At 43.9% G+C, this 17374-nt stretch overlaps 2 protein-coding genes across 3 annotated transcripts in view; both read right to left on the bottom strand.

Moving 5' to 3' along the window:
• Positions 1-16985, bottom strand: part of PLIN2 (perilipin 2) — a 123500-nt gene extending 106515 nt beyond the window's left edge. The window contains exon 1 of one of the 2 annotated variants that reach the window (XM_080667677.1): positions 16807-16985. The gene's annotated coding sequence lies outside the window, so the exon portion shown is untranslated. The remainder of the gene's footprint in view (positions 1-16806) is intronic. The other variant, XM_080667676.1, reaches the window with a different exon arrangement.
• On the bottom strand, positions 1186-17373 carry LOC308248310 (eukaryotic translation initiation factor 2 subunit 2-like; the record flags this gene model as incomplete). The annotated part of the gene is given in 4 exon segments (XM_080668292.1): positions 1186-1263; positions 1267-1874; positions 2116-2442; positions 16807-17373. Coding segments are annotated over 3 exon segments (993 nt in total). The 5' UTR covers positions 2423-2442; positions 16807-17373.
• Between the last annotated feature and the right edge of the window lies 1 nt (position 17374).

The raw sequence follows: 17374 nt of genomic DNA, 5'->3' as shown, positions 1-17374 counted from the left end.
GGAGAGAGAAACATTGATTGGCTGCCTCCTGCACGCCCCCCACTGAGGATTGAGCCCGCAACCTGGGCATGTGCCCTTGACCGGAATCAAACCTGGGACCTTTCAGTCTGCAGGCCTACACTCTATCTACTGAGCCAAACCAGCTAGGACCCTAAACCCCCAGTTCTTTACCTACTTTAGGGGAGAACATCATTTGGCAAGAGAGAGGAGATAGTGGTACCACATAAAGAAATAAAGTAGCTTAAAAAGAAAAAGGAATAATTGGGGGGGGGCAGATGCAATGCAGGAGGGAATTAAGAGTTGTAATTTGAAAATGTAGTGTTAGATGCCATTCAGGCGTTGTAGGAAGTTTGATAGTTGAAGCGAAGCAATAGCTCAAGAAAATTTGGGGCTGGAGAGGTAAATTTGTAAGTTATCAACATACATAGCTAGCATAAACATCACTGAAATAAATGACATCACTTAAGGATAAAGAGGTTAAATCTGGAACAGGGGTTAAAATCATTCTCTTTTCTATGGATCCTTTTTAGAGATAGTTTCTAGGATTCATTCATTTATCCTTTTCTGTGTGATAGGAATCATAAAAACGAGGGAAAAATTTATATATATATATATGTATTTCAGAGAGGAAGGGAGGAGAAAAAGATAGAAACATCAATGATGAGAATCATTGATCAGTTGCCTCCTGCACGGGCCCTACTGGGGTCAAGCCTGCAACCCAGGCATGTGCCTTTGACCGGAATCGAACCCAGGACCCTTCAGTTTGCAGGCCGACGCTCTATTCACTGAGCCAAACAGGCTAGGGCACAAGGGAAAATTTTGAATGGTTATTAAAGGGTTGTCAGGATCAGATCCCAATTCTTTTTTTTTTGTTTTCACTGTTACAATAACTTTAATTTCTCTTGCATTTTACAGAAGTCTGTGAACGATTTAAAAAAAAAGCACCACCTTACCCCATCTTCTTTCTCTGACAGTTGTTAAAGTAGGCAATGATTGTGTCAACAGCTTGAGCATCAACATCTTGCAAGGATTTCAGACCAACCAGCCTTACACCAAAGAACTTGGCAGCTTTTCTATCTTGTTTTTTTTTTTTTTTTTTACTACAATGGTATATCCACTCTGATGGTAAACCAGTCCAGCCAAATTTCCACAACACACTTTGCAAAATCAGTGGTGATTAGCAAATTAGTTAGCTTTGGCACAGAGCTGTGCTCGCTTGCCCGTGACAGCCTGGAAGCCGGTTTTGATGCTGGCAACAGAGCATCAATGACACGTTTCACACTGTAAGAAATAGAGTCGGGTGTCCTTTTGTAGGATTGTGTCAGGTGATTGGCATGTGTGACAGGTGACATATTCCTTGATATATCTTCTCAAAACATTTTCTATCTGTTTCTGATGGAATCTTCCTTTGATTACAAGTTGGTTATTACCATCTATAGAACCACTTGTACCCAATTCAGCTAATAAAAATGCGAGGAGATGTTTGGGCTGACGATGTAATAGTTTACAAATACCTATAAAGTTGACAAAAGAAGTTTTCTTGGTTCCTACTCGGACGACCTGTGGAGGTTTCATGACAAATTTCCTTTTCTCTCCAGCAACCATATCTGGATTCTTTTCCCTCATGATGTTGAACACTCGATTCAGTAGCTCCACATACGTGTAGTCTCTTTCTGAGCCTGCCCAAGCAGGGCCTGTCTGGTTACTGAATGAGATACCATCATCTTTTTTGGTGTCTTCATCTTCTAAAGCTTCATCTTTCTCTAGAATTTCATCCTCATCTGGGAACTTGACATTTTTCTTTTTCTTCTTTTTATTGCCAAGCATAATGTCAAGGTCATCCTCTGGTTCAGCTGGTTCTTGAACATCACTTTCTTTTTTCTTTTTTTTTTAAATATATTTTATTGATTTTTTACAGAGAGGAAAGGAGAGGGATAGAGAGTTAGAAACATCGATGAGAGAGAAACATCGATCAGCTGCCTCCTGCACACCTCCTACTGGGGATGTGCCCGCAACCAAGGTACATGCCCTTGATCGGAATCGAACCTGGGACCCTTGAGTCCGCAGGCCTACGCTCTATCCACTGAGCCAAACCGGTTAGGGCTTGAACATCACTTTCAATCTTAAGATCCTTTACACCTTCTTCTGCCTCATCAATATCAAATATCTTTTTTGTTTTTTTCTTATTTTTCTTTTGATTAAAGAAGTTCAAGTCATCTAGATCATCAGAGGCATCTTTTTTCCTACTGTCCTCTTCATCAGCCTCTACATCTTTGTCCTCAGTGGGCTCTGGCTCCACTTCTTTTGTTTCTGAGGGTTGAGTTTCTTCTGTCTGGGCATCTCCTTCCGCATCTAACATAAAAGGCTTCTTCTTCTTCTTCTTGCTCATAGTAGGATCAAAAATCATCTTGTCTCCGGACATGGCTGCGGCTCGAGTAGGCTCTGCACGGATGAGAAGTCGGACAGGTTAGCCCCAGGCCTCAGCCGCAATACAGATCTTGCCAACACCTCTCCCACAACCACACTAGGCTCTTGCCAGATCCCAATTCTTTTCATCAGGGGATGTAAAACAATACGGAGCCTATTGAACTTAGGTTGAATATAAGCTGGAAATAGAGTATTACTTTTAAGATTATTTTTAGGCAGTCTCTGGTTCTTATGTATTAGACATCTTTGATCTGAATAATGAACCATCCTTAGGGGAGGGAGGACTTCAGAAGTCTCTACCCTAGCCAGGCTGGCATGGCTCAGTGGCTGAGCATCAACCTATGAACCAAGAGGTGATGGTTCCATTCCTGGTCAGGGCACATGAATGGGTTATGGGCTTGATCCCCAGTGTGGGGCATACAGAAGGCAGCTGATCAATGATTCTTTCTTATCATTGATGTTTCTATCTCTCTCCCTCTCCCTTCCTCTCTGAAATCAATAAAAATATATATTTTTAAAAAGTCTCTACCCTATACTAGTATTCTCTGAAGCATGGAAGAAGCTGGAAAAAGTTAGGACTAGGATAGCAACATTCTAGTTCACCAACCGAAGAGCGTATGGCAAATTCAAATAGATCCTTGAGGAGTGGGAAGGGATAAGAGATGATGCAATATCAGTATTTCTAGGTTATTTTTCATTAAAAATTTAATAAAATATTTAATAAAATATTAAAATAATTTTTAAATGGTGAGAATAGCCTCGTGGTTATGGTTTTTAAAAAAGATCTTTTAGAAATACATGTTGAGCCCTAACCGGTTTGGCTCAGTGGATAGAGCGTTGGCCTGTGGACTGAAGGGTACAGGTTTGATTCCGATCAAGGGCATGTACCTTGGTTGCGGGCATATCCCCAGTAGGGGGTGTGCAGGAGGCAGATGATTGATGTATTTGCTTCAAAATACTTGGGGAGGCCCTGGCCAGTGTGGCTCAGTGGCCTGCCAATCTAAGGGTCTTAGGTTCAATTCCTGGCCCAGGGCACATACCTGGGTTTCAGGTTCACTCCCCAGACCTGGTCGAGGAGCGTGAAGGAGGCAACCAGTCAATGTGTCTCTCTTACATCGATGCTTTTCTCTCTCTCTCCTTCCCTTCCACTCCAAAAATCATTGGAAAGAATATCATCAGGTGAGGATTAACAATAACAACAAAATACTTGGGGAGGAGTGGGAGTAGGTATGGGGTTACATGAAATAAGATTATGAGTTGAAGCTGAGTGATGGATGCAAAAGAGTTCATTACACTACTATTTTTATTTATGTTTATATTTTGTTGTATGTATGTGTGATAATAAAATGTTTTTAAAAATTAACCTTTGGAATAAAGAATGCAGGTATTTTTTTTTAATAACACTTCATTGTTCAGATTATTACAGTTGTTCCTCTTTTTTCCCCCATAGCTCCACCCAGTTCCCACCTCACCCTCTGCCCTTACCTCCCCTGCCACTGTCCTCATCCATAGGTGTACGATTTTCATCCAGTCTCTTCCCACACCCCCCACACCCTTTTCCCCCCGAGAATTGTCAGTCCACTCCCTTTCTTTTTTTTTTTTTAAATATATTTTATTGATTTTTTTTACAGAGAGGAAGGGTGATAGTCAGAAACATTGATGAGAGAGAAACATCAATCAGCTGCCTCTTGCACACCTCCCACTGGGGATGTGCCCGTAACCAAGTTACATGCCCTTGACCGGAATCGAACCTGGGACCTTTCAGTCCGCAGGCTGACGCTCTATCCACTGAGCCAAACCGGTTTTGGCAGTCCACTCCCTTTCTATGCCCCTGCTTCTATTATATTCACCAGTTTATTCTGTTCATCAGACTTTTCATTCACTTGATTTTTAGATTCACTTGTTGATAGATATGTATTTGTTGTTCATAATTTTCATCTTTACCTTTTTCTTCTTCCTCCTCTTCTTAAAGAATACATTTCAGCATTTCATATAATACTGGTTTGGTGGTGATGAACTCCTTTAGCTTTTTCTTATCTGTGAAGCTCTTTATCTGACCTGCAATTCTGAATGATAGCTTTGCTGGTAGAATAATCTTGGTTGTAGGCTCTTGTTATTGATCACTTTGAATATTTCTTGCCACTCCCGTCTGGCCTGCATAGTTTCTGTTTAGAAATCAGCTGACAATCGTATGGGTGCTCCCTTGTAGGTAACTAACTGTTTTTCTCTTGCTACTTTTAATATTCTCTCTTTGTCTTTTGCCCTTGGCATTTTAATTATGATGTGTCTTGGTGTGGTCCTCTTTGGATTCTTTTTGTTTGGGGTTCTGTGTGCTTCCTGGACTTGTAAGTCTATTTCTTTCACCAGGTGGGGGAAGTTTTCTGTCATTATTTCTTCAAATAGGTTTTCAGTATCTTGCTCTCTCTCTTCTTCTGGCACCCCCATAATTCGGATGTTGGTACGCTTGAAGTTGTCCCAGAGGCTCCTTACACTATCTTCATATTTTTGGATTCTTTTCTCTTTTTGTTTTCTGGTTGGGTGTTTTTTGCTTCTTTGTATTTCAAATCTTTTACTTGATTCTTGCGATCCTCTAGTCTGCTGTTGGATCTCTGTATATTATTTTTTTATTTCAGTCACTGATGCTTAATTTCTAGTTGGTCCTTTTTCATATCCTCGAGGGTCTCACTAAATTTATCTGCCTTTTCTAGAAAATTCTTGAAAAACCTTATAACCATGGTTTTAAACTCTATCCAGTCGTTTGCTTTCCTCCATTTCTGTCATTTGTGACCTGTTTCTTTGTCTCTGCATTTTGGCTTCTTCCCTGAGTTGATAGAGTGACATTGTGTGCTAGGTGTCCTATAGGGCCCAGTGGCTCAGCCTCCCCAGTTACCTGAGGTGGACACTCTTGGTGCACCCTTTGTGGGCTGTGTGCAGTCTTGTTGTAGTTAAGTCTTGATTGTTGTTGGTATCACTGGGAGGAATTGACCTCCAGGCCAATTGGCTGTGAGCATCAGCTGTGTCTACGATGGAAGAACATCTGTGCTGGAGACACCCTTATGAGGCAAGACTCGCTTCAGTGGGGCTTGGTGCTCACTGAGTCTGCCCCTTGAGTGTGTCCCTTATGGATCTGAGGAGTTGTAATCTGGATGGTCCTACTTTGACCCCTGTTTACACTGGCTCTTGGATCTCCAAAGAGGTGCTAATTTAGCTTCTGCCTGAGGCCACACAGCAGGAGCTACGGAGAGATCTGCAGATTCCTCTTCTTTGTTTGGGTTTTGGAGGTGCCCAGATGAGTACCAGCTGTGAAGCAATGCAAGCTGCTGCAGGGCCTTGGGTCTTCTTTTGGATGTTCTGGGTCTCACTGACTCAGCTGCAGTTTGTTAGGTAAGTTTAAAATTCAAAGGACCAGGCCATTCATATGCAAAAGCCTTTGCATTCAGCTTGAATGAGGCAGAGTCTCAGGGTGGAGCAAACAGCAATGGCTTCCTGGGGCAGGATCTCAGGGCGGAGCAAACAGCAGTGGCTTCCCGTCAGCCCTGCCCTAAGAGACCCCTGGGTCTCTGTGTCCTGCGTAATCGCTGCAAGCACCTCTGAGAGAAAGCCGCCCTCAAGTTTCGCCCGCTGCCAGACAGTCCAGATTCTCCCCGTAGGAGTCTGGGTCCCCAGAGTCTCGCCCAGAACTGGAGTTCAGAGCAGTCAGGAGCTTTTGTCTCCCTCCCACTTGAGAAAGCCAGCCTCGTATTCAGTTGCCAGCCCTCTCTGCGCGCGCGCCTCCATACCTCTGCCTTTACTTCCGCAGCTCCTCTGAATCTCAGTGTGCTTTTCTCTTCCTTTCTAGTTGTAGAATTTCCACTCAGCCAGCCTTCCCATGGTTCTGGATGATATCCGTTTGTCTTTTAGTTGTAGTTTTGAAATTGTTGTGCGAGGCAGCAGTTCAGGTGTTTACCTATGCTGCCATCTTGGTTTCTCTCCAAATACAGGTATTTTTTTTATTTTATTTATTTGTTTATTTTTATTTATTTTTTATTTTTTAAGTAAATCTTTATTCAGATTATTACAATTGTTTCTCCTTTTTCCCCCCATAGCTCCCCTCCACCTGTTTCCCACTCCACCTTCTGCCCTTACCTCCCCACCACTGTCCTCATCCATAGGTGTATGATTTTTGTCCAGTCTCTTCCTGAACCCCCCCATACCCCTTTCCCCCTGAGAATTATCAGTCCACTCCCTTTCTATGCCCCTGATTCTATTATATTCACCAGATTATTCTGTTCCTCAGGTTTTTAATTCACTTGATTTTTAGATTCACTTGTTGATAAATATGTATTTGTTGTTCATAATTTTTATCTTTACTTTTTTCTTCTTCCTCCTCTTCTTAAAGAATACCCTTCAGCATTTCATGTAATCCTGGTTTGGTGGTGATGAACTCCTTTAGCTTTTTCTTATCTGTGAAGCTCTTTATCTGACCTGCAATTCTGAATGATAGCTTTGCTGGGTAGAGTAATCTTGGTAGTAGGTTCTTGCTATTCATCACTTTGAATATTTCTTGCCACTCCCGTCTGGCCTGCATAGTTTCTGTTTAGAAATCAGCTGACAATCGTATGGGTGCTCCCTTGTAGGTAATTATCTGTTTTTCTCTTGCTGTTTTTAATATTTTCTCTTTGTCTTTTGCTCTTGGCATTTTAATTATGATGTGTCTTGGTGTGGTCCTCTTTGGATTCCTTTTGTTTGGGGTTCTGTGTGCTTCCTGGACTTGGTGGGGGAAGTTTTCTGTCATTATTTCTTCAAATAGGTTTTCAGTATCTTGCTCTCTCTCTTCTTCTGGCACCCCCATAATTCTGATGTTGGTATGCTTGAAGTTGTCCCAGAGTCTTCTTACACTATCTTCAACTTTTTGGATTTTTTTTTCTTTTTGCTTTTTCGGTTGAGTGTTTTTTGCTTCTTTGTATTTCAATTCTTTGACTTGATTCTTGCGTTCCTCTAGTCTGTTGTTGGGTCTCTGTATAATATTTTTTATTTCAGTCAGTGTATGTTTAATTTCTAGTTGGTCCTTTTTCATATCTTCGAGGGTCTCATTATATTTATCGGCCTTTTCTAGGATATTCTTGAAAAGCCTTATAACCGTGGTTTTGAATTCTATATCCAGTCGTTTGTTTTCCTCCATTTCTTTCGTTTGTGATCTGTTTCTTTGACGCCGCATTTTCACTGCTTCCCTGAGTTGGTAGGGTAGATTTGTGTGCTAGGTTTCTTATAGGGCCCAGTGGCTCAGCCTCCCCAGTTAACCTGAGGTGGACACTCTTGGTGCACCCCTTTGTGGACTGTGTGTACAGCCTTGTTGTAGTTAAGTCTTGATTGTTGTTGGTATCACTGGGAGGAATTGACCTCCAGGCCAGTTGGCTGTGAGGATCAGCTGTGTCTACGCTGGGAGAAGTTCAGTGTTGGAGTCAGCCTTATAGGATTAGACTTGCCAAATTGCAATAGCCTTTGTGCTCAGCTTGGATGGGGTGGAGTCTCAGGGCGGAGCAGACAGTCTTGGCTTCCAGTCAGCCTTGCCCTTGCGCGCACCTTCAGACCTCTGCCTTCCCCGGCTCCCGAGTCTCCGCCCGAGAGTCCAGATTCCCCCCACAAGAGCGTGGGTTCCAGGGGCTCACCTGGAACTGGGGTTCAGTGCAGTCAGAACTGGGGTTCAGTGCAGTCAGGAGCTTCTGACTCCCTTCCACTGGGGAAAGCCTGTGGCAACCTCCGCAGCCTTTGTGCGCACTGGCATGCGCGCACCTCCAGACCTTTGCCTTCCCCGGCTCCCGAGTCTCCGCCCAAGAGTCCAGATTCCCCCCGTAAGAGCATGGGTCCCCAGGGGCTCGCCTGGACCTGGGGTTCAGTGCAGTCAGAACTGGGGTTCAGTGCAGTCAGGAGCTTCTGACTCTCTTCTGCTAGGGAAAGCCTGTGGCAACCTCCGCAGCCTTTGTGCGCACTGGCACGCCGGGGCTTCCCCGGGTCTCCCCCGGGTCTCCGAGTCTCCGGGTGCCTTTCTCTCTACCTGACAGACCAGACACCCCCTGTATGAGCCTGGGTCCACGGGGTTCGCCTGGGACTGGGGTTCAGTGCAGTCAGAACTGGGGTTCAGTGTGGTCGGAGGCTTCCTTCCCCCTTCTGCCAGAGAAAGTCAGCCAGGCTCTCAGCCACCCTTCCTCTCTGCGCGCACAAAGCCCCTTTGCCGTACCTCCAATTCTCTGTGAGCTTTTCTCTTTCCTTCTAGTTGTAGAATTTTCACTCAGCCAGCTTTCCTGTGGTTCTGGATGGTGTCCGTTCTGTCTTTTAGTTGTAGTTTTGAAATTGTTGTGCAAGGCAGCAGTTTAGGTGCTTACCTATGCCTCCATCTTGGTTTCTCCTCTACAAGTATTTTTTTAAAAATATTTTTTTAGCCCTGGCCGGTTTGGCTCAGTGGATAAAGCATTGGCCTGCGGACTGAGGGGTCCCAGGTTCGATTCCGGTCAAGGGCATGTACCTTGGTTGTGGGCACATCCTCAGTGGGGGGTGTTCTGGAGGCAGCTGATTGATATTTCTCTCATCAATGTTTCTAACTCTCTATCCCTCTCCTTTCCTCTCTGTAAAAATCAATAAAATATATTAAAAAAATATTTTTTTATTGATTTCAGAAAGGAAGGGAGAGAAAGTTAGAAACATCAATGGTGAGAGAGAATCATTGATCGGCTGTCTCCTGCACATCCCCCACTGAGGATCAAACCCGCAACCTGGGTCACTGAGCCACACCCGGCCAGACAAATGCAGGTATTTTTTGATTTATGGTCAGGACGATTTCCTGTGATGTGGGGAATACCAAAACGGAGGCCCACAATAAAAGAGTTTGAGGGAAGTAGGCAAGAGCTGAGCTCTAGTCAGGATAGCAACATTTCTGTGACTTGGGAAACTAGGAATTTATCTAGATGGATGGAAACGGACAAGTGCCAATTCAGGAGAATGCCCATATTTGGAGTTGTTAGGTGCTAAAGCGGTATTCAAGTTGGCACAGACACTGATCCCCAACAGTGGGGAAGACTGAGGATGGAGGACTATGCCATCCATTTAAAATACTGTAGGGAACCCATAAAAGCCATCCATGGGTAGCAGGTCTTGGGTCTCAGATATTAATATAGACTATCTTCCTGCTCAGTCTCTCTACACATTTTTTCCTGTTTTTCTCCTTCTGCTAATCCCTACTCTTCTTTATGATCCTTAGGATGTTGTTCTCAGAACCACTTACTCTCCTCTGACTCAAAACCAAGAGCTCTGTGTCAGTCCTTTCTACTCCTAGTTCAGCCATGTTTGGCCTATAGGCTTAGAAAAAAAAGCTGGATAAAGAATGTGCTGAGTAACTCCAAAAGGCTCTGGAAGAGCCCATTCTAATAATGCTGAGACTGAGATGCCAGCCAGAGAAGATATTGGAGTGGAGAACAAAGTACAGAATGTGCTTATGCTCCCTGTGGAGAGTAGAACACACTGGTTCCTTATATATTATATGAATAAAGCAGATGTACTGTTTGTTGATGTCATTCTGACTTAAAACTATTTATCAAAGAATAACTAACAGCACCCACTGGTGTGAAGCACCAGGACTTCAAACCCTGTTTTCAAAAATGGATGGAACCAGATAACTTGCCAGTCTACAACATGTGGCAGTGAAGAGCAGGCTCAGATTTTCATGTTGTAGAAGCTGTCCAGAGATATCTGGAGCAAGTTATTCTGTTTTTGGAAAATAAAGAGCTATGAATTTAGAAGTTTCTCCTCAATACGCAACTATGAAATCACCAAAACTGAGACTGGGAGACTCTAGGTGAGTCCTTAAATTTCACTGGGCCTTAAATTTCCCATCTATCAAATTAAATAATTAAAATAGATCCCCCTCAGCTCCAAACCTATGATTCCATGAAATACTTAAAACAACTATTTATTAGAAAATTTCAAAAAGGCATACGAGCCGAAACCGGTTTGGCTCAGTGGATAGAGCGTCGGCCTGCGGACTGAAAGGTCCCAGGTTCGATTCCGGTCGAGGGCATGTACCTTGGTTGCCGGCACATCCCCAGTGGGGGGTGTGCGGGAGGCGGCTGATCGATGTTTCTCTCACATCGATGTTTCTGGCTCTCTGTCCCTCTCCTTTCCTCTCTGTAAAAAATCAATAAAATATATTAAAAAAAAAAAAAAAAAAGGCATACGAAGTAGGGAACAACCTAAGAAAGCCTCAAGCACCAATCACTCTACTTCAATATATGTCCAATTGTGTTTCACCTAAACCCCTACTTACCCTCATATCCCTACTGCATTATTTTTTCTTTTTTGTTCCAATTATAAGAGAACATCCTATATAATAAAAGACTAATATGCAAATTGTTCCCTTGACTGGGTACCAGTTCAACCAGAGGATGGGGCCGGCCAACAGCCCACGGCCCCTCCCCCGCACCAGCCCCACTCCTGATTGGTCCCCCTCCCCGAATGGGGGCAGGGCCGGCAAACAGCCCATGGCCCCTCCCCCCCAACAGCCCCACTCCCGATTGGTCCCCCTCCCCGAATGGGGGTAGGGCCGGCCCGACCAACCACCTGTGTCCTCTCCCCTAGGCTGGCCTGGCCCTATCAGCCCTGATATGGGCGGGCTGGCCAGACCCCACCCGTGCACGAATTTGTGCACCAGGCCTCTAGTTTATTTAGAAAATTACAGAGATAGAAGTAATTCATAGAAGAGGTGGGCTGAGGAAGTGAGGTGGGCTGAGGAAGTGAGTTATGGAGGTAAAGGAAGGGCCCTAGGAGCTTGGGAGTGAGGAAGGTAATGATAATGCACTAGGGAATAGGGGATGGTGAGGGGGAGGGGAGGGAAGGAGGGAAAAGGCAAGGCAAAGCCTCCTGGCATGTTCCCAGGAGGGAAAGCCTACTGCATTATTTTCAAGAAAATCTTGGGCGTCATGTGAAATAAATTTTAATAAATTATCTTGGAGCAAAGATAGTCTATATATAACAGATCTGGTAAAGTCAGTCTTTCCAATTCTGGATACCTTCTCTCACTGCAACTGTAAACATTACCACTAAACTCAGCATTATAGGATATTAAGTATCATATGCTAAACCCAGTTATATTCAGTAAAAGAAGAGCTACCATTAATGAGCACTTGCTATCTTCCAGGTATTACAGTGCTATATTAGTTATCTATTGCTGTGTGACAAATGACCCCCAAATTCTGTAGCTGGAAATAAGAAACATTTATTATCTCATAGTTTCTGTGAATAAAGAATCCAGGAGCAGCTCAGCTGGGTGATTCTGGCTCAGAGATTGTCAGGAGGCTATAATTGAGGTGCTGGCTGCAGTCATTTCAATGCTCAACTTGGCTAGGACCTAATTCTGAATTCACTTACAGGGTTGCCAGATGACATGGTAGCTGGCTTCCCCGAGAATGAACAATCCAAGAGGACGAGAGAGAGAATCTAAGACTATAGCCACAGTCTTTTTTATAACCCCATCTTGTTAGAGAAATCCATCACTTCTGATGTATCATGTATGTTAGAAGCCAGTCAATAAGTCTACCACACACTCAATGGAAGGGGATTACACAAAGGCATAAACCAGGAAGCAGGGATCATTGTAAGCTACAATGAAAGGCTTGCCCATCATATACTAAGTATTAATTACTGAACTGGTCTGTTTGATAGTTATAGCTTATTATAAATTAACTAGTGGACCAGTGCATGGATTCGTGCACATTGAAAGGAAATTAATTAGAAGAAATATTTTAATTGTTATTCTCCGTTTCTCTATAATAGAAGTGTCAGAGAGAAAAGAAAATTAGTAAAATGTATATGAAAATAACATATAAATTGATTAATAAATAAACAATAACATTATATAACAACAAAGGCATGATATAAAAAACAACAAAACCATGATATAAAAACATTGATAAAAACAATGACTGATAAATTGATTAAACTTATTCTAATATCTCCCTGTATACCACATTAAGAGTAAAAACGCTTTCAGAGTGCTTGACTAATTTCCCTTGTGATGAAGTATTTACAACTTTAACTTTAATGTCACACGCTCTTCGAACTCGAAAGAAAGCAACATATAACTGACCATGTCCGAAAACGGGTTCAGGTAGGAATATTCCTAGTCTGTCTAGAGTTTGTCCTTGTGATTTATTAATAGTCATCACAAATGGGAAACTGTCTTCGAATTAATTTAAATGGGAGGCCGATGTCAGATGGGGACAAATCAATTCTTGGAATCAGTACAACCTCTCCTTCTGCAGATCCTGTTAATACTTCAGCTTTGGCTATGTTAGGCCGCAATCTTTTGATAATAAATCTATTACCATTACAAGACCCTGTTTACTATTAAGATTTCTCAGGATCATGATGATTGAATCTACTTTCAATTTTAATTTATGGCACAGCATTCCTGAAGGAGTAATACTATTAAGAAATTCAATGGGAAAATTTTCCTTTTTGGCATCATCAGTTGAATCGATGGAATTATCACTCAAATAGGTGTGAATATCGCACATGCACCAGTCAATGTTTATTTTTAAATTGCCAGTGCGCGTCATATGTACCGGCTGGCTGGCCAGTCGGTCAGAGGGGTGTAGGGTCGGTCACTTAGTCTTTTATATATATAAACTAGAGGCCCGGTGCACGAAATTCGTGCACGGGGGAGAGGGGTGTCTCTCAGCCCAGCCTGCACCCTCTCCAATCTGGGACCCCTCGAGGGATGTCCGACTGCCCGTATAAGCCCGATCCCAGTGGGATCGGGCTTACACGGGCAGTTGGACATCCCTCTCACAATCCAGGACTGCTGGCTCCCAACTGCTCACCTGCCTGCCTTCCTGATTGCCCCTAATCGCTTCTGCCTGCCGGCCTGATCACCCCCTAACCACTCCCCTGCCAGCCTGATTGATGTCTAACTGCTCCCCTGCCAGCCTGTTTGCCCCTGCAGGCCTGGTCCTGCCCAACTGCTCTCCCCTGCAGGCCTGGGTCCCTCCCAACTGCCTTTTCCTGCAGGCCTGGTCGCCCCCAACTTCCCTCCTCTGCTGGCTTGGTCACCCCTGACTGCCCTCCCCTGCAGGCTTGATCGCCCCCAACTGCCCTCCCTTGCAGGCCTGGTCCCTCCCAACTGCCCTCCCCTGCTGGCCTGATCGCCCACAACTGCCCTCCCTTGCAGGCCTGGTCCCTCCCAACTGCCCTCCCTTGCTGGCCATCTTGTGTCCACATGGGGGCAGGATCTTTGACCACATGGGGGCAGCCATCTTGTGTGTTGGAGTGATGGTCAATCTGCATATTACTCTTTTATTAGATAGGATAGAGGCCTGGTGCATGGGTGGGGGCCAGCTGGTTTGCCCTGAAGGGTGTCCCGGATCAGGGTGGGGGTTCCCTTGGGGTGTGGGGAGCCCTGGGCAAGGGGCCTGCAGTGGTTTGCAGGCCGGCCACGTCCCCTGGTGACCCAAGAGGAGGCCCTGGTATTTGGGGTTTATTTATCTTCTACAATTGAAACTTTGTAGCCTGGAGCAGAGCCAAGCCTTCTGCTTGCTCCTTGGCGGCAGCCATTTTTTTGGGGATTTATGTATCTTCTACAATTGAAACTTTGTAGCCTTAACTAGGCCTGGGCCGGCCAGGGTGTGTGGAAAGCTTGGCTTCCTCCATTGCCGGGGGCAACCCTAGCCTCCTGCTCTTTCCAGCTCTGTGGCTGCCGCCATTTCTGTTTGGGTTTATGTATCTTCTATCATTGAAACTTTGTAGCCTTGAGTGGAGGCCTAGGCTGGCAAGGGCAGGCGGATAGCTTGGCTTCCTCCATTGCCGGGGAAACCCAAGCCTCCCTCCTGCTCTCTGTGGCTGTAGCCATCTTGGTTGGGTTTATTTGCATATTTGCTCCTGATTGGCTTGTGGGTGAAGTGGAGTGATGGTTAATTTGCATATTACTCTTTTATTAGATAGGAGGATTGGTTATTCTGCCAGGTACAGAGGATCTGGAAGAGAAGCATGACATGTGAAACTCTGTGACATATGTGACATGTCAACTGCTCTCTCAGGGCTTACAATCTAGTATGGATTTCAGACATTAAGAAATTAGAAAAATAATTACAATAATCAGATTAAACTGCTAGAATTATAATACTTGGGTTAAACATGGAGTTGAACAAAACAGATGAAAAGAAGTATAACAGTAAAAAGGTCTTTGAATATTCCTGTGAAAAGCAATGTTTAGAAGTTTTGTTTTTTTTGTTTTCTTTTTGTTAATCCACATCTGAGGATATTTTTCCATTGATTTTTAGAGAGAGTGGAAGGGAAGAGGAGAGACACAGAGAGAGAGACATCAATGTGAGAGAGACATATTTGATCATTGCCTCCTGAATGTGCCCTGACCAGGACTGGGGATTGAGCCTGCAACCGAGATACATGCCCTTGACTGGAATCAAACCTGTGACCTTTCAGTCCACGGGCCGAAGTTCTGTCCACAGAGCCAAGCTCGCCAGGGCATGTTTAGAAGTTTTTGATAAGAATAAGAATAAGAAGATGAAAATAATATGGCATGCTGCAGCATTGAAGATGACTGTCAAAAATATCTTAATTGAAAAATAAAATAAAAAAATAGAATTTTAAGAAAAATTTCAACATTTCCATTCAATTCTTTTTCACTGCTGATCCACAGAAATCTTCAGTGACTATGCCCAGTCAGATGTCTGTATTGCCTTCTTTAAGTGACAATTCTTTTATCTTTTATCTATATAGGCTCAACTGAAACTGTGATATTATAGTGATTATGACAATTATGTTGTTATTGGACTCTCTAGCTCCCCTTCCACTTTTTAGACAAATATTTATATCTTAGCCCAGCTGGTGTGGCTCAGTGGTTGAGTGTTCACCCATGAACCAGGTCACAGTTCGATTCCCACTCAGGCACTTGCCCAGGGTTTTAGGCTACATCTCCAATAGGGGGCGTGCAGGAGACAGCTGACCTATGATGATTCTCTCTCATCATTGATGTTTTTCTCTCTCTCAAATTAATAAAAATATATTTTAAAAGATTAAAAAAATATTTACATGTTAAAAATTAAAATGAACTATTTTAGCCCTGGATACATAAGAGGGCAGATGAGAAAGTTGTTGAATCAAAAAGACTTTTAGACTTAAGAATAGTTGCCTTAGACAAAAAATTAGGCCCAAAACACACAAACTCATTCTATAAAATTTTGTGTGGAAAATGGCAATGAAAATTTATGGTAAATCTATAAGACAATTAAAATAGTGAAAATAATTTAAGAAACTCTTAAATTTTACACTGCCAATTGAGAGAAATCCATCAATCAAATGGCAGAGATATATTGGCTTCTTTCATATTAATTCCTATGGGTGCAAAAAGCCAGGGAAAGAGGGGAAGAAACCTCTCAACCCATGAGTGTCAATGAAATGTACTCAATAAGCCCAGCTGGTGTGGCTCAGTTGATTGAGTTTACTCCCATGCACCAAGAGGTGGCCAGTTCCATTCCCAGTCATAGCACATGCCCAGGTTGCTGGCTTGATCACCAGTGGGAGAGTGTAGGAGGCAGCTGGTGGATGATTCTCTCTTATCAGTTTCCTAAGTCTCTCTCTCTCTATCCCTTCCTCTCTCTGTAAGATCAATGAAAACATATTTTAAAAAGAAATGTATCCATTAAAAATTTTTGTCTATATTAAATGTTTCTAAACTATTAATTTCACCTTGAGAAAGGAACAAGAAGTCCACAAGCTAAATTTCTAAGCATTAAACTTGTCTAGATTGTCACTATCAAAGATTGGTTTCCAATGGCCTCAAACTCAATCCAAAATATTACTAAATAAGCCTTATTTCTATTCCTGTGCATTTCTTCTGAATCGATTCTAACTGCTAATGTGGTTAGGAAAGCAATTTCTGCTATTGGCTACAAAATTCAAATTATCCATATAAGCAACAAACTTCAGAAGTTGACAACAGGGCCTTCATGACCGAGTTCTAATCTCACACTTTTTGCCAAAAATGCAGATTGAGTGAGAGAGTAATTCTCAAGAAAATGGTCTTATGTGAATACTCATTAGATAGATATGCACAAATCTTACCAGTTCTAATTCTGACATGCCATGGAACCTGTGAAGTCACTCCAAATATTTCTTAGTGGAGGGAGAGGTAAGGAGATAAAAGTTCTCCTAATTTCCAATAATTAAAAAAAAAAGTTCTCCTAATTTGTTTCAAACCTCTTGCTTCTTACCAGGTAACTATTCTTCTTTTACTATAAGAACTTCAAGCCGTTGTCAAAAATAGAAAATCTCGCCAAATTTGCATCAGGGCGAAACAACCGTGCACGCGTCCCTGTAGATAAGGAAGCTACTTACTTAGGAGACAGGAGAGCACTGATTATTTAAATGAGCGATTTCCACATTCGTAGTTCCCATTCCGAAATCTCGGCCGCGGTGGCCACGCGGAGCGCAGCCAAGGACTCTCATGGGGCGCTGCGGCCGGGAAGGGACCTTCGGGAGCGCCAGTCGGCGGGTCTCTCTCGGGTCTCGGGGGCCCACAGTCACGTGTGGAAACTCCAACTCCCACTTTGGGAAGGAAGGGAGCTTCTAGTCCAGAGATCTGCATCCCGCCCAGCACGCTCCTCAGTGACTTTGAGTGACTGGGCGTCACTTTACCCGAGGAGCAGCCGCCACCTGCCTGAGGCCAAGGCAATAACCCGCAGCAAAGGGTGAGTCTGGGCCCCGCAGGGAGGGGTGCAGGGGAGCGCCCTGGGCCCTTTCTCCCCCACTGTTTCTGCTCCGGACTGCAGCTGAGACGCGGAGCAGGGTCTCGCAGGCTGGCTGGGTGGGTCGGCACCCCGCATCCGCGGGGGTCCCGGGGGGCGGGGGAGGAGCGGTGGCCGCGGCCTTGGCCTCCCGGGGGGCGTGGCTCAGCACCGCCCCG

Source organism: Plecotus auritus (genome assembly GCF_963455305.1).
Source record: "Plecotus auritus genome assembly, chromosome: 5".
NCBI classification, from domain to species: domain Eukaryota; kingdom Metazoa; phylum Chordata; class Mammalia; order Chiroptera; family Vespertilionidae; genus Plecotus; species Plecotus auritus.
Note: the sequence above shows the minus strand (reverse complement) of the source record. Positions and strands in the feature narration are given on the sequence as shown.